Source organism: Hippopotamus amphibius, chromosome 6, assembly GCF_030028045.1.
Source record: "Hippopotamus amphibius kiboko isolate mHipAmp2 chromosome 6, mHipAmp2.hap2, whole genome shotgun sequence".
In the NCBI taxonomy this organism is placed as follows: Eukaryota; Metazoa; Chordata; class Mammalia; order Artiodactyla; family Hippopotamidae; genus Hippopotamus; species Hippopotamus amphibius.
The window spans coordinates 103438920-103461796 of NC_080191.1; the positions used below are offsets into that span (position 1 = coordinate 103438920).

Genomic DNA, 22877 nt, shown 5'->3' on the forward strand with positions numbered 1-22877 from the left:
GGTCTCACCCTTGGTTGCACCATAGAATTCCCGGGGGGTTTACAAAATCCCGAGGCCCAGGCCACTCCCAGGGCAACCACCTGGTCTCTGCTTAATTACTGAAAAATATATACACCTCTTGAGGGATGTAAAGCATGCACCTGAAGGGTGCAGCTGGGATTCTGTGCTTTTCAGAGTTGAGAGATGGGTATGTTTTTTGTCCCAGTCTGCTGCTACAGAGCCTATTTTTTAAGAGTTGAGGTAATACTTGTATTAAATCAAAATGCTATATAGATATTTCTGAATGTAATTATGGAAAATGTCATTTTAAAATAACTTTAAAAAAACCATCTTCTTTAAAACTATATTTTAAAAACTATCTTAATAAAATACCTGGAAATAAACCTGCCTAAGGAGGCAAAAGACCTGTACTTTGAAAATTGTAAGACTCTGGTGAAAGAAACTGAAAATGACACAAACAGATGGAAAGATATACCATGTTCTTGGATTGGAAGAATCTATATTGTCAAAATGACCATACTATATCTAAGGCAATCTACAGATTCAGTGTAATCCCTATCAAATTACCAATGGCATTTTTCACACAACTAGAACAAAAAAAAATTTTAATTTGTATGAAAACATACATACATACTGTTTTACCCTGTATCGTCAAAGAATCTTGAGAAAGAAAAGTGGAGCTGGAGGAACCAGGCTTTCTGACTTCAGACTATACTACAAAGCTACAGTCATCAAAACAATATGGTACTGGCACAAAAAAAAGAAATAGATCAATGCAACAGGACTAAAATAAACCCATTCACCTATAGTCAGTTAATGTACCACAAAGGAGGAAAGACTATACAATGGAGAAAAAAGTCTCTTCAGTAAGTGGTGCTAGGAAAACTGGATAGCTACATGTAGAAGAATGAAATTAGGACACAGTCTAACACCATGCACAAAAATAAACTCAAAATGGATTAAAGACCCAAATAAGACCAGATACTATAAAACTCCTAGAGGAAAACATAGGACACTCTTTGACATAAATTGCAGCAATATTTTTTTGGATCTATCTCTTAGAGTAATGGAAATAAAAACAAAAATAAACAAATGGGACCTAATTAAACTTAAAAGCTTTTACACAGCAAAGGAAACCATAAACGAAAAGACAGCCTACAGAATGGGAGAAAGTATTTGCAGATGATGCTACTGACAAGGGATTAATTTCCAAAATATACACACAGCTCATACAGCTCAATATCAAAAAAAACTCAATAAAAAAAAAAATGAGCAGAAGACCTAAATAGACATTTCTCTGAAGAAGACATACAGATGGCCAAATGCACAAGAAGAAATGCTCAACGTTGCTAATTATTAGAGAAACCCAAACCCAAACTACGATGAAGTATCACCTCACACCAGTCAGAATGGCCATCATCAAAAAGTCTACAAATAATAAATGCTGGAGAGGATGTGGAGAAAAAGGAACCCTCCTACACTGTTGGTGGGAATGTAAATTGGTGCAGCCTCTATAGAGGACAGTATGGAGGTTCCTTAAAAAACTAAAAATAGAGCTACCGTATGATCCTGCAATCCCACTCCTGGGCACATATCTGAAGAAAACCATAATTCAAAAAGATACTTGCACCCCATGGTCACAGTAGCACTATTTACAATAGCCAAGACATGGAAGCAACCAAAATGTCCATCGACAGGTAAAATGGATAAAGAAGATGTGATATACACATACGATGGACTATTAGCCATAAAAAGAACAAAATAATGCCATTTGCAGCAACATGGATGGACCTAGAGATTATCATACTAAATGAAGTAGGTCGGATAGAGAAAAACAAATACATGATACCACTTATATGTGGAGTCTTTAAAAAATGATAGAGGTGAGCTTATATACAAAACAGAAGTAGATCCACAGACATAGAAAACAAACTTCTTGTTACCAAAGGGGAAGGAGAAGGGAAGGGGTAAATTAGGAGTTTGGGATTAACATATACACACAATTATGGATAGAATAGATAACCAATAAGGTCCTACTGTATAGTACAGGGAACTCTACCCAATATTTTATAATAATCTATAAGGGAAAAGAATCTGAAAACTACATATATATGTATAACTGGGGAAAAAAAAACAACCCTATCTTCTCTTTGAGCAGAGCCTTCAACCTTTCTGTAAGCTTTGGGGCTTGAGTGGGAAGTTTGCTCAAAAATCAAAGGAAAACAACTGTACAGTGTGGCTCTGTAAGGGTTTTCAATTGTGCTGTATAAAATATATTAAAATGTTTTATTTTAGCAAATTTGCAAGCAGGGAAAGATTTACCTCATTAAATAATTTACTTAAAAGCTTGGAGACATGCTTAGAAATTGATGTGGGGCTTTTTGTTTGTTTTAAAAAGGTAACTGTCTCCACCACCCCGGGGCGATGGGAGGTGGCAGTGCCCTGCCTTACCTGGTGGCACCTGAATCCCGCTTTCTGCCTTCTTTCTACAAATGACAAGAAAGCAGAGTGTGCTCAGCTGGCTCCGCTGTTCAGTCTCTCCTCCAAAGTCACCCTGCCGCCGCCAGGACTTAGACACTTGGGAAGTGTGAATGAGGGACGCGAGGCTATAGGACTTTTTGCTGTGACATGATAAATACTCAGTACTCACAGTGCACTAAACTCATAGATGATTTATTGCTTTAAGTAACTGAACAAGAAAGAGGAGACAAGACGTTGGTCAAGACGGTTGGCACTCTCTCTTCAAGGTCTGCCAGCTGCATCTACTTAAAGCCTCAACAATACTTTCTGGATGATATAAACATGTCGTAGCATACATGGGAAGCGACTTGGCCAATGACACATTAAAATGGCACATAACAAGGGCTCCCCGCCAGTCAGTGTGTCCCGAAATGACAGCAAGAACGTGTGTTCATATGAAGTGCTGAATACAAAACCTTTAAAAAAATTTTTGGCATTAATACTAACACAATACTTTCTTGGACATTCTGCAGGAGTGGTTACACACACAGAATTACCCCTTCATTTCCAGGTTACCAGTATCTATGGGAACACTTGGAGAAAAGCCAGGAGGTGGGGCACCTCCCCTCCCAATGTCATTTTCTTTGCCAAAGCAGCAGGGTCGGGGGTGGTGGTTAGATGGAGAAAGGCAGCCGACCAGGCACCAGGGCAGGTTACAATCACCAAGTAGCTGCAGCAAAGAGCAGGGGCTGGACACTGCTGTCTCGGGGTGTGGGGATGAACACTCGGCCTGGACTTGTAGCCAGGGGGGCCCAGGGATTTGGCCCGAGGTCCCCTGGAGGCCCTGGGGGGAGGGTGTTGGGCACAGGCACTGGATGGTGCAGCCCCTCCCCGCCCCGGGAGGCACTGTGGAGCCAGGGCTGGACCTCCAGCCCCGAGGTCTAGCAGTAACCTGCCCTCTTGTGTTCTAACTCCGGAGCCTTATGATATATCTCAAATGGATGTGCGGAAACCAACACTGGCAGGGACCCGGCCCTCCTTGGAGGGCCCAGGTAACTCACGAGGAGGCCAAGCCAAGCCAAAGGGTGACACATGACGCCAGGGCAAATCGGCCCCCAGCCCAGGCGTGCCAGCTCATCAGGCCTCAGCGCCACCTGCCGCGACTCAGTTGTCCCCTGCCGCCTCGGGCTCTGCAGCCCCCTCCCCGGGACCCCCCTCCCCGGCATCCTCTCTAGCATCAGGACCGGGGTGCCCAGCGCAGCCCCCCACAGGGGTCGGGTTGTGGCCGGAGGGACCGTTCTGCACGGCCCCGCCCTCCACACAGGGCGGGCCATCAGGACACAGCTTTTCTCCCGGGACCTCCGCCTGGACAGGGACCTTCACCTCCTCGGAGGCCCGGTCCTCCTGCTGCAGCTCCGCCACGTGGTTTCCCCCGTCCCCGGCTTTGGGAGACTGGTCTTCTAGATTCTTCTCGTTTTCTTCTGCTTGCCGCTTGCCTCTGGCACCGAGTTTACCTCTGGATTTCCTCATCTGCCTGTTGTGCATTTCGTCTCGGGAGAATCGCCACTGAAACTAGAAATCGGAGAAGACGGGGGATAAATACATGCAGCCTCCGTGAATCTAGAGCTTCCCTGGATGTTTGTTTGCATTCACACCCATGTCACTTCTGGCAGCGAGACACACAGTGCCTGGTATTCCTGGAGCAGGGCATTCCTGGCACCAACCCAAATCACAGCCCAAACCTCACAGCCACCGACAGCCTGCTGATCCTGCCACAGGGTGTGTTTTAGATGCATATTTCAGGGTTTTGTGTGGGGAGTAGGGGGTGGGGGTGGTATTTCTTCAATTGGCCCCTGGGAAGGGAGGTGTTGAAATCCTATCACTGGAGAACCAGCATGGCCAAGGGGACACGGGCCTGTTCTTCCTGAGTGCCGGGGCTCAGGCCACTCTCTTCCACTCAGCAGCTGTGGGTACCACACACCGGCTGCCCCCTCATCAGATCACCCAATTCAGAAGGGCACAGAACCTAGGCGCTCAGGTCCCCCTGCAGGACTGGCAGGCTGACAGCCCCCAGCCAAGCCCCCTCTGATAGAGAGCCTGGCCACTTCCCCCAAGGTTTCACTCCCTTCCAGGGCAAGCTATGACCAATGACTGGTCCAGGCAGGGACAACGGCCCATCCTCCTGGTTCCAACTCGGGGTAACTCCAACAGGCCATCCCTGCACCCAGAGCCACCATCACAGCCCAGCATCTCCCTCTGCCCACCCCTGCACCCTCGTTCCCCCACCAGTGTTGTTTCCAGAGGCACACCTCCTAAAACCTCATCCAAGTCCACCTCGATGCCGCCTTCCAGGCAGCCCAGCCTGCATTTCCCCATGGGAAAGGGAAGTCCACGGAGCTCAGAGAGGACTCTGTTACTCTGCACAGTCAGTAACAGAGCAGGGCAAGGATGGGGTCACATGGAAGCCATGGAGGGAGACCACCCACGTGGAGTCCACCTTCCACTGGCCTGCCTTCTCATCTATACAATGGGGGAGTAACTCTTACTTAAATCAGGGTTGGTAACTTTTTCTGTACAGAGTCAGATAACTATTGTAGGCTTTGCAGGCCTTATGTTCTGTTGTAGCCATTCAACTCTATCGTTGTAGCACAAAAGCAGTCACAGGTAACACGTAAACAAGCGGTTGTGACTGTTGCAATAAAACTTCATCTACAAAAACAGGCAGTGGACCGGATTTGGCCTGAGAGCTGTAGTTTGCCAAATTCTGCCTTAGAGGGTGTTTATTTCAAGTCAGTGATGCGATAACCCACGTAAGAGGCCTAGCACCGTGCCCCACACACGCCAGACCCAGGTGTGTCTGCTGTTACCATCACTGACACTAGACGTGAGCCCAGAAGGTGAGGGATGCCATCTGTCCTCTGCTCCCACATCCCTGGGATACAGCATGCAGCCTGGCACAGAGAAGCGGCTCAGAACCTTTTGTGAGATGGACGAATGGAAGGACGGCGGAGTCCGGCCGAGCTGGCTACACTGCGTTTCAGGGGGAGCCGGTCCTGTCATTTTAGAGTCAACACACAGCTTAGGGCTTAGGGAGGAGGCACTGGTGCATCCACACATCAGATCTGGCTGGGCTCCAGAAAGAGACATTAATTTGAGGAAGAAAGGAGGAGGAAAAATTCAAAGTCCTGCTGAGTCTGCTGACAACAGGAGCTGCTCTGGAGGAAGAGAGTTCAGGAGCCTGTGCGCGTGGAATAAATCTGGCGGATGAACTGGAGCAGACACGGAAACGTGAGGGTGGTGAAGGGAGACTCGGAGAAACGGGTCCCTGTGTTTACAAAAGAGGGGTGTGCTCCTGGGTAGCAGGACTACAGCCTTCTTCCACTCCCCAAACTTAAGGGGTCCCCCAGTCTTCCTGAGCAAAGGCCCCCCGAGACCTGCTGTCCCAGGAGTCAGCGTCCTCCCTGGCTGGGGCCCAGGTCCCTGGTGCCCAGAGTCAGAGGCCAGGAGCTGCGTGCTGCACACCTGGGGTGACGCCAGCCACGGGGTCCTGGGGACATGCCAGGCCTGGCTGTGACAGGCACAGAGAGCAAGGGTGAAGCCCCCAGAGGAGAGAGCTGGGTGGCGGAGGGCCAGAGTCAGGACGCCCCGGGGAGAGACGGGTCTCGCTGGGAAGAGAATCAGGGGCCTGGACCCCGGACGAGGGCCTCGGCCGCCCTGCAGATGCAGTGGCTGTACTTGAAGTTCCACTTCTTTCTTTTGTTTCGTTTCCACTTGAGTCACGGGGCACACTGGTTTCACCAAATATGGACTTAAACCTAAGCCATTCTGTGATTGAAAGAAAAATAAAGGGAGCCTCCTGTTCGGATGACTTCTGGTGAGGCTGGAGAGGGGAACCCAGGAGGGCAGTTGCACCATCAGAGGAAAACCATTTCCTAAGACTTTACCACGTCACAGATAACTCTGAGGGCTTTGCTAGGAAGAAGCACAAATGTGCTATGTGAATTCTTAAAAATCTGCCACCTTTGTGGCGTTTTCAGTGGTAAAGGTCTACTTCCTCCAATAAGACATCTGCCTGAACACACTCAGGGCTCCGAGACTGTACACATCCTGGGGTTTGTGTGTTGAACCCCTTTGGACAAGACTAGTAAATCTGAATATTCCACCAAAGAAGAGGAAAAGGTTAGGATTTAACATCTGTCCTGTCCTCCCCGCAAATCCCCAATGAGTTCACCTACAAGGCTGGCTGGGTTTCCCCGGGACACTCCTTTTTGGGGGGTTCTCCTGTACGATGGCTGACGGACTTCCCTCTGGGGGTAGTCTGAGCTTCTTCTACGGAAGCCAGAGATTCCAACAATGGACCGCCTCTGCAGGTGAAGTGGTGCCTCAGACCCCACCCCAGAGATGCCCACTTCAGCCAAGACTGCTGAGCAGGCGTCTTGGGGCCCCCTGACCACCAGGGCGGGGCCGGGACTTCGGACCCCAGCACGGATGCTGCAGCCTGCAGCGCCAGCCCTGCGTGGCGCTTGGGTACCACGCGACCGTGGTTCGTAACTGCTGCCTTGTCGTGTGCAGCAGCTGCTGCCTTTTCATTCCAGCCCAAATGGAAAAGCCTTTTTATTTTTTTAAATGGACGTCTCCAGTCAGACCCTCCGCATTTTGCATGCTTTTAGAAGAAGGCCCGCTAAGCTGGCCTATACACAACGATCTGAGAGGCAGTCAGCTCTCAGAGAAGGTGGAGAAAGTTTTACTTTTGCCCAAAAACTGGTGAGACGGCTTGGGCCGAACAGCCCTAAGTAAGACACCGCAGCACTGCGTGTTCAGCAGTTCACGCCCCGGTTCTGGCATTCGTTAGCTGTCCGTCCTCAGGCAAGTTATCCATCTCCGAAAGAGCTGCCCCTGCCCCCAGGGCCCACTCACACCGTAGCGGACGGGCACAGCACCCTCTGCAGGGGGGCAGGGTACAGCTGCCCATTCCACCTGTGCCAGGCCCCATCCTGGACCCTGGCTCTTCTCTAATGCAAACCTGATGTCCTCTCGGAGGCTGCTCTTGCTAAATGACAACAGACTCATGGTTCCTCGGCTGCCCGGTCACATCCAGTTTCCCACAGAGGACCACACTGCGTTGAGCTCCTGATATAATACGACAGAAGGACACAGGCTGGAAAGGGCCTGTGACGGGCACACCAACCACTTTCTCCAGGACCTCCTCGGGCTGTGGGCAGAGAAGGATTCGGGACTGTCCATGCCAAGCTGGATGGGAACTACTCCAGCCAACATTTTTCTGTCCTTCTGAGTCATCCCAGAGAAATCTGCCAAGCCAAATGCCTTCGAGGACTGCACCATACTCTGTGTCCTCAGATGGGGAGTGATGTCACTGACTCCCCAAGCTGCCTGGGGTCCCCAACCCACCACAGCTGTCCCAGTGCTGCAGCCAGGTCACCCGGAGGCTCTGGCTGGAGTCTTCCCCTTTCCCCCTCCTCTCCTTTGCAGGGGGCATTCTTGTGAAGCAGGCAAGTAGCGTGGCCAAAACTCAGGGTCTATCTAATCGAAAAGCTACATGTCCCACGTGTCTCACACTGTGACAAGGTTTCCCATTTCCCTGAATCCCCAAAGCTGCACCCTCACTAGGCACTGTTTGCACCATTTTATGAGCATGTGGATGTTCAGAGAGGTTAAGTAACGAGGTCACCCAGCTAGAAAATAGCAGAGCTGAAATTTAAACACAGGTTTCTCTGGCTCCACACTAACCTTCCATCTGCTCATTCTTGGTGGGTGAAAGGCTTCAGGTTCATGTTCTGCAAGGAAGGAAGAAGAGGAAGCTAGGGGAGAGGCCACAGCTCAGCCCATCCCATAAGTGCCTCAGCTTTCAGACTTCATGATGTTAGGACTCAGCTGTTAGGTGAAGTGCTTGACTCATGAAGCCAAGTGGTCAGCTAACGCAAGTCCAGATTTAACTGCCACGAAAGATGCTTTGGTTGGTCTTATTAAAAACAAATATCTATACTGAAGGCTCCCTGACAGGCCCATTTTTAAAAAATCAATAATGATAAAATTTGAATAGAGATCCACAGTGAGCCTGGAGGGGGCCCTAAACTATTCAGCTCAGACACTGGCTCTCAGACTCGAGCGGGCATCAGGATCACCCGGAGGGCTCCTTCAGACACGGGTCCCCCACCCTGTCCCAGAGTTTCTGACTCAGGGGGCGTGGGGAGGGGAGGGAGACTGCATTTATAACGAGCTCCTGGGGGATGCAGCTGACACGGCTGGTTCACAGGCCACAACCCAGAGAACCACTTGGCTAGGGACACCCGGGCAGGGTTCCCCAGCCCCAGCCCTGCATCCACATGAGGGCCGCCTCCACCATCGTGCCCACCTCCCTTCCCCAGCAGGCCTCCCTTCTTCCTCTTCTGGGGACAGTCTCAGCCTTTCAGGGACAACAGAAATTACAGTTGGCCCTTGGACAGCGCGGGGCCACTTATACGCAGATGGTGTGCAGTAGTAAAACCGACAGTGTGCTGGGTGGTCAGCGGTGGGCTGCACCCTCAGATTCAGGGGACCTCGGATACGGACGGCCCACTATAAATTATACTTGGATTCACCGCTGGGTTGTCCAAGGGTCGACTGTATGTCAGATCCCGGGGTGGTAGCTTTCCGTGTGGAGGCTCTGAGGGGGGGACTGCAGCCTGCACATCCTGGAGGCCGGCGGTCCAGCCGAGAGGACAGCGCGTCTTGAGTGGTTCCAGGGTGAGTCTGAACCCAACCAGCCGCTGCAAGGTGAGCAGGATCGAGGGGCCTTCCCAAGCCAGGGTGTGTGTGGCCCGTGGGTGCCCAGAAAAACCCCAACTTGCCATCCATGCCAGACATAAGTGCCGGAAAGGAAAAACCCTCCACTTTACAGAAGTGCGCGTGTCCAGAGTTCCACATCAGCAGGGCTAGTGGATTTAATTCACACATTTTAAAAGCGGTCCGTATCTGCCTCCTCTTCGAGTAATTTCGCGGGAAGGCAGACTTCTCTCATGCCATAGAAATCACCTATTACCTTTGAAGGGCGTTAATGTTCGCTTTGAAAGCCACACTCAGAGGTACACAAAGAGGTTTCTGTCAAATGCTGAAAAGTCTTGATTGGAGAATGTTATCCACTCTGCTGATTAAAAAAGGACTAAATATGCTGCATCCTTGATGTCTGAATCTAGCAAACTCTTTTCTGAAATGTCAGTGGGAGACATACTACGCATGTCCCAGGCTCAGAAATTTGATTATTCATTCATTGATCCAACAAGTATTTGTTAAGTACTAACTAAAAGCCAGGCACTGGGCATACAACAGTGAGGAAAAAAAGGGTTTACTCTCACGGAATTAATGTCTGATTCTACTGGTGGAGGATAAGGTATTGATCACAAATAATCAGAAATGGAGAGGAACGTGGTTCTTCCCAGTGAATCACAGAAGAGCCTGGCTTGGTCTAAAAGGAGAGAACACCGTCCCGAGAAATATGCAGGAAGAGAGCATCCTGGGGCAGAGGAGTCGCCCAAGCAAAGGCCCTGTGGCAGTGAGGGGCACATGAGCACATGAAGGCCAGAACGGCTGGAATGCAGAGGATGGGGTGGGGGCAGATCCCACAGGGCTGTGTGGACCACAGCAAAGGCTTCCACTTTTATCTTAAGAGAAACACAAAGCTTTAGAACCATTTTAAGCAGTGGGGCGATATGATTCAATTTATTTTTGTAAAAGGTCACTTTGGCTCCAAGTGGAGAACGTATCTGAAGGGGAGATCTGTCATCAGGAGGTGGGAGTGGTCCAGGCAGGTGGTGATGGAGGGAAGAGGGGGTTCCAGACTTTCTAGGACCTAAAACAAGACATGCCTGAGGGACAGACTGAATATGGTGGGAAGGAGACGGAGGTGCCACAGGCGACTTCTAGGTGGGTGGGCGCCTCTGGGGCACCGTTCCTCTAGGTGGCGGGGCTGGGGGGGCCCGTGCGGGGAGGGGCAAGGTCCCGAGGAGCCACAGGGCAGGTGGAGCTGGGGTCCCAGGGGGAAAAGCCAGGGCTGAACATGCAGAGGTAAGACTCACGGACACAGAGGTGGTGAGATTTTCTCACTCTGGGGGTGGATGAGATTTTCTAAGGAAGAGGTGAAAGAAAATGGGGCTAGGAATGAGGAACTTGGTGGGAAGCCAGGCGAGCGTGGTGGGACAGCAGGGGGAAGACAGTGCTCCCAGGGATGGAGGGCACGAGCTGTGTCCGTGACGCGGGGGGCTGGGGCGCGGTGAGGATGGAGCCTCGGCCCAGGGGCGGGGGGAGGGGACACAGCCTCCTGGGAGCAGGACAGCGACCCGTCAGCTGAGACGTGGACAGTGCGGACAATAGGACGGCACCGTCCCCTCTGGGGCTCCACCAGTGAGGTGGCCTCCCCCCATCAGGTCACACAGAGAACAGCACTCATCAGGGATGAATAAATAAGCCCCTTCATGAGAACGTCTGCCCGGATCCGTGCAGCTCGCAGGGGGTGGGCATTTCTACGGACCACAAAAGACCGACTCCCATCTCTCCGGATTTTCCCTGAGGTCCGCTGCTCTACTTTCTCATGGCAGCCTTCAAGCTCTACCCCTGAAACCCCCCACCCCTACGTCTCTGGTGAGATGCACAGCCTTCACCAGAATCGAGCCACCTGTCTGTGCTCTGGGGTCTGCTGGCACCACGGCCAGGAGGCGCTGGCAGGAAGAGGCAGCCCCACGTCCTCCTCGCCCGGGCAGAAGCCGGCTTCTCCTGGCATCTGGCAGGAGACCCCGACCTCGTCGCTGGAATGTCACCGTGTGCATGCACACAGCCCCCCGGCCCAGGCCACGCTGTGGCTGGAGGTGGCCCGGGGCCATCCGTCTTCCAGCTGGCGGCTGACGGCTCCTGGTGGGTAATGGTGGCTTTGGTCGCTGCCTTCTGGTCCTCTGCTGCTGTCACCTGTCACACTGGCATCTCCGAGCTTGGAGAGCCCTCCGCGCGCTCCAGCCCATCTGGCTCCGGAGCCTCTTCCTTGGCCCTCCTCCCACCAGTGGCTCCCCCCTTGGATTTGTTGGCTGCGGAGGGGCTGCTCCAGTCTGTCCCCTGGCGTGGCACTCCTGTCCGGCTCCGTGTCCCAAGAGCACGCGGACCCGCGGTGGGGGGGGGGGGGGGGCGCCAGGACACGGCCAGGCAAGGAGCTGGGCGGGTCTGGCCGTCACAGGGGGAGCACGCCGGCTCCCAGGGACACTGACGGGCCTGGCCTCAGTTCCCTCGACTCCCTGGCCTCTTCCTGAGCGACCGTGAACACCCACAGGAGGAGCGCCCGTGGGGGCAAAGTGTGGGGCTGTGAGGCATCAGAATCGTCTACACCAGAGGGGGGCTTGGGCTCACCTTCAGGAAACACGGGAAGCACTCTGAGAATGGCCAAGTTTCTCAGTGTGACTGTGTTTCTGGGACAGCTCATGTGATGTCCAGGGAGAAGGGAAAGGCCCCTGGCCATCCCAGGACAGCCTGGCCTGAGGACTCACTCCACGGGGGAGCTGCCCCGTCTATACCAGCTGCTGCCGCTCAGACCTGCGGGGCGGGGCCCGTGGGGAAGGCATTCTGGCAGGCTCTCTCTGCCAAGATGGCCAAACGTCTGATGTCCTGAGGGATCGGGGACAGGCCAGAGCGTCCACCAGCTTGTAACGAGACTAAGATACAGAGAAGCTGGGCGTGAGCTCAGCCACCCCAACAGGAGTCAGACTGCAGCTGCCTTCCTGCCCCCGCCTTCAGCCTGCTGCACGCTGGCAGCCTGAGCATCCTTGCAGGAGGAGACCGGCAACAAGGCCCCCAGTGCCCTCCCCTGCCCCGGATGTGACTCGTTTTGCCGAGGGGCTCAGGGTTCCGGGGCTCGGTTGAGCAAAACCCAGAAGAGCAGCCAAGGTCACTCACCTTTGATTCCTTCTTCTTGATTTTCTGAGGTAGACACGGTCTCTGAAGAAAGACAACCTGCTTGGTGGACACGTTCCCCTCCCTGTAAGACAGGTGGAGCTGAGGAGGAGTCCTGTATACCTGGGGGAACCCGACTTCATCCCCAACTTCATCTAGGCCGGCCGCCCACGGGAACGAAGGAGGCTGCTGGCGTGTGAGAGACTGGAGGTCAAGAAGCCCCCCATCCTCCCACCCCCAGGCTGTCCACCCTTGCTTCTAGGGGGCTATCTCAGGGGCCCAACAAAAGCTTTGCATGCATCCCTGAAAGGCAGCTTCATGGCTGAAAACCCCCCTTCCCAGGATGTGAAATGACAGCTACCATCTCAGCCAAATGATGACAAAGTAGCCTCGGTGAACACCAGAGGGTGGGAGGCCTCGTCCAAGCCTGTCTTTGGGAATGAGGCCAAGGAGGGGCCTGGCTGGCGAGGGACGGGTGGCCCGTGAGGCCCTGAGCGATGACAGGAGCTTGGGCGGAGGGCCTGGCCGCGCACGGGTCCCGGCCACCGCCCGAGTCACCCTGAGTCACCCCTGTGGCAGCAGGGACTGGATTAACAATTGGGCTGGGGACACTATCCATTTTTTTGGCACAGGGGGTGCACCTTCCTCCCAGGCAGGCAGGACCCCACGGAGCTGCCTTTAAAGATGCTGGAAATAGTGTGACGGAGGTCACTGTTTTCTGTCCCCACCCTGATCACTTTCTTAAATCTCTATTCGGCAAACGTCCTCTCTGCTGAGACGACGTGTCATGACACGGGGTGTCGGAGGGCAGGCAGGGAGAGGGCTGACGTTTTCTGTTTTGTGCCTGGGCTGGGCTGGGCGGTTGCACCCAGTGCCTCAAACAGTGGGATCCCCACGTTCACCAATAGGACATGAGCTCGGTCGAGGAGCAGGCGCGGGGTCACGCAGCAGGGCTTCTGCCTGGTTTCACGCAGCCTCCACTCAACCGCAAGCGGTCACTTAATAAGGCCAGGAAGGTGCAGGATTACGGAGGCTTATTTAGAAGGTGTGACTACTCGAGATAGAGACAGAGACAGAGACTGTCCCCAGCCTCCGGGCTGTGAGCACAGAGCCAGTGGGGGCTTCACATTCAAATACATTCTCAGGGGGGCGCTTGTCCTCTGGAATGGAAGGCAGGCGGTTATCTTAGTCTCATGGACTAGGAAATCGGCTCACAGAAGCTATGTGGACTTGACCAAAGTGGACAGTTAGCAAGTGCAGACTCAGGACTTGGGTTCAAGCCTCCGGGTCACAAATCTGGGGCTCCTTCCCCTCCACAGCACCACCCTGTCCCCACAGAAATCTTGGCCGAGAAACAATACAGAGCCTCCCAGTGGCCCAGGGCCCGTGGGAGGCTGCAGACTGGCTCCTGCAGGTGCACAGACCCCAGGGGTGGGGGACGCGGTGAGGGCCCGGGAGAGGCAGCGATGGGCGCCTGCACCCCTCTCCGGCTGTGCTCTGGGGCTGGACCACCTGCGTCCCCCAGGTCACCACCTCAGGGACCCTCAGGCTGTCCATCACCTGCGGGGCTGAAGGCGCAGCAGGACTGGGGAGGGCCGGGCTGAGGGCCACCGGAAGGGGCACCCCCAGAGGTCAGCAAAGAGGCGGCCCATTGTAGACTGAGGGTCTAGTCCCAGTTCTGCCACTTGCTGGCTGTGTGACCTCGGATATGTGATGGAGTGTCTCTGAGCCTCAGTTTCTTCATCTATAAAATCGGAAGTATATCTATGCTTACCATCCCATAGGTAGTTAGGAGGACTAGGTTGATAGCAAACCCAAAGGACAGATGGAAGGCCTTTTAGGGTCAGTAAGACTAGGATAAGCCCCTAGGCTCAAGGGATGGCGGGCAGAGCTGAGGGTGGACAGACGACCATACACGTGAAATTGTAGGGAGGGCCACAGCCAGGGCCGAGGCGCCAGGGCCTCACGTCCCCTTGGTAGGGCTACTGACCAGCGCTGTGACCTTGGGCAAGTCCTTCAACCTCCCCGGCCACACTTTCCTCAGCTGTAAAATAGGTTAAATACAACAACAAAAATCCCTCCTCCCGCCCACAGGATTTTTTGAGGACTAGATGAGACTTTGCGTGCAACGTGCCTGCCTAGCCCAGCATGGCGCACAGAGCCGGTGCTGAGTTTCTTTTGAACCTGAGAGCCTGGGCCCCCTCAGCCCAGGTGACAGCCTGCACAGCAATGGCTCACTGGCCGAGACTCCTCACCTGGGAGGAGGGATGCTTGGGGCGGGGGCGGGGGCGGGGGCGTGGTTAAGACTCTGAAATCCCGGCCCTGCTGCTTCCAAGGTGGAGACTTGATGTAACAGCACTAGCCTCATGGGCTCGTCACAAGGATTCAACAAGTTACCCACGTGAAGAGCTTACGGGGAACAGTGCACGTGTTCAGTAACAGCAGTGATGGTTATTGTTACCTGGTTGTCTTGACGACGGGCGTCGGCAGCACACAGGTGAGCTGCCAGCCGTAGGCGGCCAGCGAGTTCAGCAGGGGCACGTAGTCTGTCTGTACCTCCACGCCCTGGGGAGAAAGGGCACGGTCAGGCCTGCGGCTGCCTCAGCCGACGACGTCTGAGGGACGGAGAGGGGACCACCCAATCTACCAGCCCAACAAAGCAGGAAGGGGGCCCCGCCCCGGCTCTGGAGATGCTTGAAGAGCCTGGAGCCCAACTGCCAACGTGGGATTTCTCTCCAGCCCCGGCTCGGTCTGTGCAGGCGGCAAGGAGACAGAGCCAAAGGATTCATCCACTCGTTTTGTTTTATTCTTGTCTGGACAAATAGCCTCCTGTGAGTTTCAGCGAAGAAACACAATCACGTTGCCTCCAAGACGTACCCACGGCCCATGACAACACGTGCTGCTTGGAGGGTTTCAGAGCATCTTGTGGGGACTTAAATTACATTCGACCAAAGAGTGAGTCATCTGCATCCAGTCACAGTGGCAACACACACACACACACACACCCGCATGTGCACACACGCAAGGAGCTTCACCTGTGTGACACATCCTGCCATAAAGAAGCAGATGAAAGCTGTTTCATGTCAAATCAGGGAGGAGGGTGGGGAAGGGACTGACACTTGCCTTTCAACTAAAAAACCCAGTCCTGCTCCCCGGGGGAGAGAAGCCCTCTGTGAGGCCGCTGCCCCGGGTCCCGGGTCCTGCTCTCCTGAGAGGCAGGCTGACTCCCGACTCCAGCCCCGCCCCACCCTGCGTAGACCCTGCACCCCCTCTCTGCTCGGTCAGCTCCTGACAGTGGCTTCAGACGCCTCCGACACACGTCCAGGTCCTTCAAGCCGAGGCGGCCACAGGACTCACACAGCGACTAGCTCGGAGCTGTGGGGGACGGGAGGTGAACGAAGGAACCGTCCTGCTGCTGAAGTTCAATTCCAGCAGAGGCCACGGCACAAACACGCAAGTCACCGAAATACACAATGGCCCGTTGGCAGGGCCACGAGGCTGGGCTGTCAGCAGGAGGGGACGGTGCGGTCGTGGTCATGGCAGGCTTCCTGGGCCTCAGGGGCTGGGTGGAGATGGGCCAGAGGAGCTGGGGAAGAGGGATTCCAGGAGGACCCCAGCACGGACAAGTGACAGAACGCACCGGGCCCGGAGTGCCGAGGAGGGGCTCACCTGGGGTGAGGGGCTGTCCTGTTGGCCTTTTGGAGACAGAACCAGGGGCCAGAAGAGAGAGGGGGGAACCACCAGCCCTGCCTCTCCCAATGGCTTTTAAAGCTCTGATCACTGGGCAGCTGTCCCAGCGTGGCTACTGGGCAACCACTGTACCCTCGGGGAGCCTCAGCTGTGTAAGTCTTGGCCTATGTCAGTGGTTCTCAAGGTGTGGTCCCCGAGCCAGCAGCGTCACCTGGGAACTTGTCAGAAATAGAGTCTTGGGACCCCACCCAGACCTACACAATCAGAAACTCTGGGGTGGGGCCCAGGGGGTCCATGTTTTTCTTGTTTTCTTTGAAGTGTAGTTGACTTACAATATTATATTAGTTTCAGGTATACACCGTAGTGATTCAATATTTTTATAGCTTATATTCCATATAAAGTTACTATAAAATATATATTCCCTGTGTTGTGTATTACATCCTCGTATCTTATCTATTTTATACATAGTAGTCTGTACCTCTTAATCCCCTCTACCTATCTTGCTCCTCCCCCCTTTCTTCTCCCCACTGGTAACCGCTAATGTATTCTCTATATCTGTGAGTCTGTTTCTGTTTTGTTATATTCGTTCATTTTATTTTTTAGATTTCACATAGAAGTGGAAACATAAAGTATTTATCTTTCTCTGACTTATTTCACTAATAAACATTATACCCCCAGGTCCATCCACGTTGCTGCAAATGGCATTACTTCGTTCTTTTTTATGGCTGTGTAGTATTCCATTGTATGTACATATCGATACCACATCTTCTTTATCTGTTCATCTACTGATGGACACTTGGGTTTCTTCTGTATCTTAACAATTGTAAATAGTGCTGCTATGACCATTGGGGTGCATGGATCTTTTCTAATCAGTGTTTTCATTTTCTTTGGACACATACCCAGGAGTGGAATTGCTGGATCATATGGTAGTTCTGTTTTTTTCTTAAAGAGCACTTCGAGTAGTTGAGATGCAGCTAAGTATGAAAAGTACTGCCTAGATAATCAATTTGGTTTCTTCTGATGACAGAAAAGAATGTGCAATTTTGTGGCCAGAATTTCTTAGCTGTTACCTCAAATCTAACCCTTCCTTTCAGTCTCCACAAGAGGCGAGTAAGTTGGGGGACTTTGAAAGGCTCAGCTCTGTTACTAACGCTGGTGCAGCAGAAAGGAATGGAGCGGGGAAGGGGGGAGGGGGTGGGGGGAGGGGGGAGGGGCAGGAGGAGGAGAGTTAATGAAGCGGGGGCAGGAAGGGAAGGAAGGGAGGGAGGAGAGACAGGTACCAGTGCAACCGACTGACGGGAGAGGGATAGGCAGGGACCTCCTCTGGCCCCATCCCTGAAGCCCCCACTCAGGCCAGAGATGGAAGCAGGTGGCCCAGCCACGCCCACTTCTGCTGACCCCCTGGGCACATGGGGACCTCCCTTTCAGACCAGCACGGCCAGTAGCCCTCGTGCTGGGCACGGCCCTCACCACCTGCCGTGGCGGCTTTACCCCGAGAACCCGCACCCCCAGCCCTGCATTCCTGATTTAAAGAGAAGAGAGAGAAAAATGTTAAGTCCACACTCAGGCTTTGCGAGGTTGTGATTACTTGGGTCTATCAAGAATAACCTTCCCACTTTATCAGGCGCTATGACAACCCGCCACAATCAGACAGTCGTCATGGCAACCAGGACACGCGTGGTGCTCACAAAGCCCTGAGTGGCAGGATGGAGTCCTTTCATTGGTGCCTGTGCCCTGGCCGGGTTTTCTCCTCGGGCACCCAGCACGGCAGGACAATGGGCCCCCCCGCGGCAGCCTGACCCGCCTGTCCAGACAGGCCTCGCAGGGCTGCTTCTGCTCGGCTCTCTTTTATTCCCCTTATTCACCACCTTAAAGAGAAAGACGGCAGGATTTCTCCCCAACAGCTTTTCCCCTCAAGGTAGGGGATGTCAGCCAGAGGGTAGAGAATCGTAAAGACTAAAAGGAAAAAGCAAAAACACAGCAACACATGACCCTGCTTGAGAGAGCTGCGGCTTCAATCACAAGTATTCCCAGCCGGCTGTCACAGGACAGGTTGAAAAGTAAAATACAAACGGTAGGGGGTGAGGGGTTTCACTCCGCCAGCCTCTCCCACTCCAACTCTCTGGGCTGGTCTTGATTTAATTAACGGTTAATGTGGTTTTCCACAAACACCTATCAAAGGCGGTTTGCATATTATCAATACAGTCAGAAGGTGACATTTCTAAAATATGACATGAGCCCCATGCAGTCAGTGGAAGAGGCTTTCAAGTCCATTAGCTAAGAAAGGTGGTCGGAAATACATCGGATGGAAGGCTCTCTTTGATCTGCTTTTCTGTGACACTCCAGCAAGGAGAGGAAAGCACAAACAGCACTCCAAAGCCAGCCCGCTTATCAAATGAAAAGACAGTTCTTTCTGGGAACAGGAGCAAAAATTTTAATTAACTCTCCACTCTCCTGTGTGGATACGTAATCTCCGATCACACCTGGAGTGTTAAAAAAAAAATGGAGCATGTCCTGTGGCTCTTTGACGTGTATAAAAGGGATTCGTTTGTATTTATGGCTCTTTTCCCTTTGTTCCCTGTAATTTCTCCCGTGGTTGCAAATCCACTAAAGAAACAGGCATCCAACAAAACCTTCCCTCACCCTCCAAAAACAGGACAACACAATGCAGAGTTTACTAAGAAATGCATGTATCTTTTTTTTTTCTTTTCTCTTTCTCTCTCTTTTTTTTTTTTTTCTTTTCTCTCTCTCTCTTTTTTTTTTTAAATTTACTTGGCTGCACTGGGTCTTAGTTGTGGCACCCGGGATCTTTAGTTGCGGCATGTGGAACTCTTAGTTGCGGCATGTGGGATCTAGTTTCCTGAGTAGGGATTGAACCCAGGCTCCATGTATTGGGAGCATGGAGTCTTACCCACTGGACCACCAGGGAAGTCCCATGCATGTGTCTTTGATCCTTTCAAAGATCCCCGTGCAGGGGAATGTCAGGAGGTAACACATCGGTCCAGTGAGAAAGTTTGTATCCTGGTATCAGTGTGCTCTTCTTTTTTTCTCCTTGTTTCCATTCTGGAAGAATCTGGGAGAAAAGCAGCTTAAAGGACGGTACTTTGCTCCTTATTCATGACTGGAAGTGAAGAGAGGAATTCAATTTCCATGTCTGAAAAGTATGCAGGACCTCTGGGATGGTCTCCATTTTGGAAACAGTAACCTCCCTGGTGGTGCAGTGGTTAAGAATCCACCTGCCAATGCAGGGGACATGGGTTTGATCCCTGATCTGGGAAGATCCCACATGCCACAGAGCAACTAAGCCCGTGCACCGCAACTATTGAGCCCGTGCTCTAGACCTCGCGAGCCACAACTACTGAGCCCATGTGCCACAATGACTGAAGCCCGCGTGCGCAGAGACCGTGCTCTGCAACAAGAGAAGCCACCATAATGAGAAGCCTATGCACCACAACAAAAAATAGCCCCCTCTCGCTGCAACTAGAGAGAGCCTGTGTGCAGCAACGAAGACCCAACACAGCCAAAAAATATTAAAGTTCTCTTAAAAAAATAAATAAAATGAAATGAAAAAAATAAATAAATAAAATGAAATGAAACAGTGACTGGAGACAGGATGTCTCTGCTCCCGACAGCCACTGCCTGGGTCCTTCCCTCCCCTCCCCTCCCCTCCCCTTCCCTTCCTGGAGAGGGCACATGAGGCAAGAGCCCTGAAAGAGTCATTTGTAAAATTTCTACCAAAGCACTAATGCCTAACATGGGGCATGTTTATATACTATTTCCTTACTTATCAATTTTAGGTATCTTTTGATTTCCTATCACGGGAAATGAAGGCTTAGGGATCCCATTCACATTTCGTACTTTCTCTTTTCCTGGTGCCTCAAATGGTTATAATGTAATTTTAATTAAATCAAAAGTCTGTGTGTTATTACAACTTTGCAAATATTGCAGGTATTGCTGGGTCAAGTAATGCACTGTGACCACACCTTTTTTTAAAATATAGTCCTTTATTTTTCCTGGAGTTAACTGTGGCCTCAATTTTTTTCATCTGTCTGGTTGTACATGAACTTATAATTCATTTTCCATGTTCCAACACGTCTTCTTCCTGCCCATCAATAAATATCCCATGTGCCTAAATATATTAGTTCTATGTTTTTGCACTTGGAGACATCATTTCTGGAGCTTTCTGTACCCTTGCTCTGATATGGTATGGAGGCTTCCCAAGCCTGGGATCTATCTCCACTACGTCTATGGCTGGTGTTTTTTCTTTCTTGGTTTCTTCTTGCTGGAGCACATCCTCAAATGGCTCCCTAGGAAACAACGCCCTGGAAGTTATTTGCATCCCTGCATTCCTAAAAATGTTTTTGTCTTCACCTTTAACTGAAGTCTAGGCTGAAATCTATTTAAGTGAAATCATTAACACTTTAAAAGAATTGCTTCTAAATGTCAGTTTTCCTACTGTGATATCTATTGGGATTACTAGCACTTTGAGTAACCTGTTGTGTTGCTTCGGAAGATTTTAGAATATTTTTTCCCATGAAGTTTTAAGAATTTCACAATATGCCTTCATGTGGGTTTCTTTTTTCTTCTTTTTTTTTACTCAAAGGGCTTTGAGTAAATAGCTTTGCCCTCAAAGAATTCTTGTCCTTCGGCTCTGAAAAAGTGTTCTTTTTTTCTTTGATAATTTTTTTCTCCTCCATTTCTGTCTTCTTTCTTTTTGGACTTCCTATTAGTTGAAATGAAGGACTGATAATTTTATTACCTTTCTTTCCCCCTGTTTTCTTTCCTTTTATATATATATATATATATATATATATATATATATATTTATTTATTTTATTGGCTGTGTTGGGTCTTTTTTGCTGTGCGCGGGCTTTCTTTTTAGTTGCGGTGAGTGGGGGCTACTCTTTATTGTGGTGCGCGGGCTCCTCATTGCCGTGGCTTCTCTTGTTGTGCAACACAGGCTCTAGGTGCCTGGGCTTCATGGGCTCAACAGTTGTGGCTCACAGGCTCTAAAGCACAGGCTCAATAGTTGTGGTGCACAGGCTTAGTTGCTCCACGGTGTGTGGGATCTTCCTAGAGCAGGGATTGAACCCGTGTCCCCTGCATTGGCAGGCAGATTCTTAACCACTGTGCCACCTAGGAAGCCCTCCCCCTGTATTCTTACTGCCTTTTTTATTTTACCTTCAGAAAGCTGTCCTTTATTTTATAGTCCAGCCTTTTTGTTATGTTTTAAAATGTTCTGCTACCCTATTTTCAGACCCCAAAGCTCCTTCTTCTCTTTTGATCATTTCTTTTTTATAACATCTTGGTTTTGTTTCACAGATACATACATCCTATCTCTATAAGTGGTTTCATCTGACCCTGAATCATCTCCACAGTAACTAGGTTGCATAAGGCAGAGGTGGGAGCCAGAGATCTTACCACACTGTGTGAGGACTTTACACCGATGCCCAGCTTTCAGCTCTGCAGTTCACATCCCACCATCCTGCAGTGACTTAGGCTTTGAAGGCCAGAGCTTTCCACAGCATCCCTTCCACATCCAGATGCAGCTTCCTCCACTTTGTGAAATCAATCAGCCTTCCGCCACACACTTTCCATCTTCTAAAAATTTGTTGAAATCACACACCTTCCACTTTCTCTTCTTCCAGTCTTTTTGTTCTTGTGGGTATCTCTCTCTCTCTCCATCTATCCATCTACTTACATACCTATCTATGTCTCTATCTATCTATATATCTATCCATCCATCTGTCTACCTATGTTAATGTCTCTATTTATGTCTATCTCTATGTCTCTATGTTTCTTTCTAGCTATTATCTATCATCTATCAATCTATCACCTATCTATCATCTATCTATCTATCTATCATCTATCTATCTACCATCTCTCTCTCTTCCTATCTATCCATCCATTCATCCAGCCACCTACCTACCTATGTCTCTATCTATCTATCATTCTCTTAGTATCAATTCACTGGGATTTTTCTGAAGACAGAAGAAATAGATGCCTAAGTCCAATCCTCCACATTTGACAAAATTTTATTAATTTTTAAAGGGCCTACTGCAAGCCATTTCTAAATGGCCTAGAATCCAGAAAACATAAAGTAAAAATAATAAATTTGGTGACAGAAAGCTCCTTCTGCATGACAAAAGACAAGCTATGCAAAGTCAAGAGACAAATGACAAGATGCGAAAATATTTGCAGCTCAAATTACATCAAAAAAGAGCTCCTAAAAATTGATAAGAAAAGAAATTCGGTAATCCAAATTTTAAGATGGGATGAGGATAGGAAGAGAGTCACAGAAAAGGAAATTCTAATGGCCATAAACCACAGGAAAATATGCCAAATCTCACAATAAGAGAAGTGCAAATCGAAACTACCCTGAGACATCAGAGTTTCACCTCTCATACTGGAAAAACCCAAAAGTTTGACAACTACTTAGCTGACAAGGCTGGGGGGGAGGCACGTGTCCTCACACACAGCTGGCAGGAGGGCAGATTCAACCTCAGGGAGAACAATTTGACGATATCTCTCAAAATTACAAATACATTTACCCTTTGACCCAACAATCTCACTTTTGGGAATTGATCCTATATATAAAAAATGACAAATGTACAAAGTTATTCACTGGAGAACCATTTCCGATAGCAAAACACGGAACATGAGCTCTGTCCATCAATGCTGGGCTTGTTAAATAAATTATGTTGTATCTATACGATGGCTCGGGGGCCGGGGTAATGGATGCTCTTGTGTTGAACCAAGGCATACGGGACAAGGACCACATTGAGGGGTAGAAAGAATAA

General features: G+C 50.9%; 1 protein-coding gene across 1 annotated transcript in view; it reads right to left on the minus strand.

Annotated features, from left to right (window-relative positions):
• Positions 1-2657: 2657 nt before the first annotated feature.
• RFTN1 (raftlin, lipid raft linker 1) overlaps positions 2658-22877 on the minus strand; it is a 200168-nt gene continuing 179948 nt past the window's right edge. Inside the window, exons 8-10 of the mRNA XM_057737870.1 lie at positions 14849-14952; positions 12391-12472; positions 2658-4032 (exon numbers count right to left, since the gene is read on the minus strand). Coding sequence (XP_057593853.1) covers positions 3625-4032; positions 12391-12472; positions 14849-14952 — 594 coding nt within the window. The 3' untranslated portion in view covers positions 2658-3624. The remainder of the gene's footprint in view (positions 4033-12390; positions 12473-14848; positions 14953-22877) is intronic.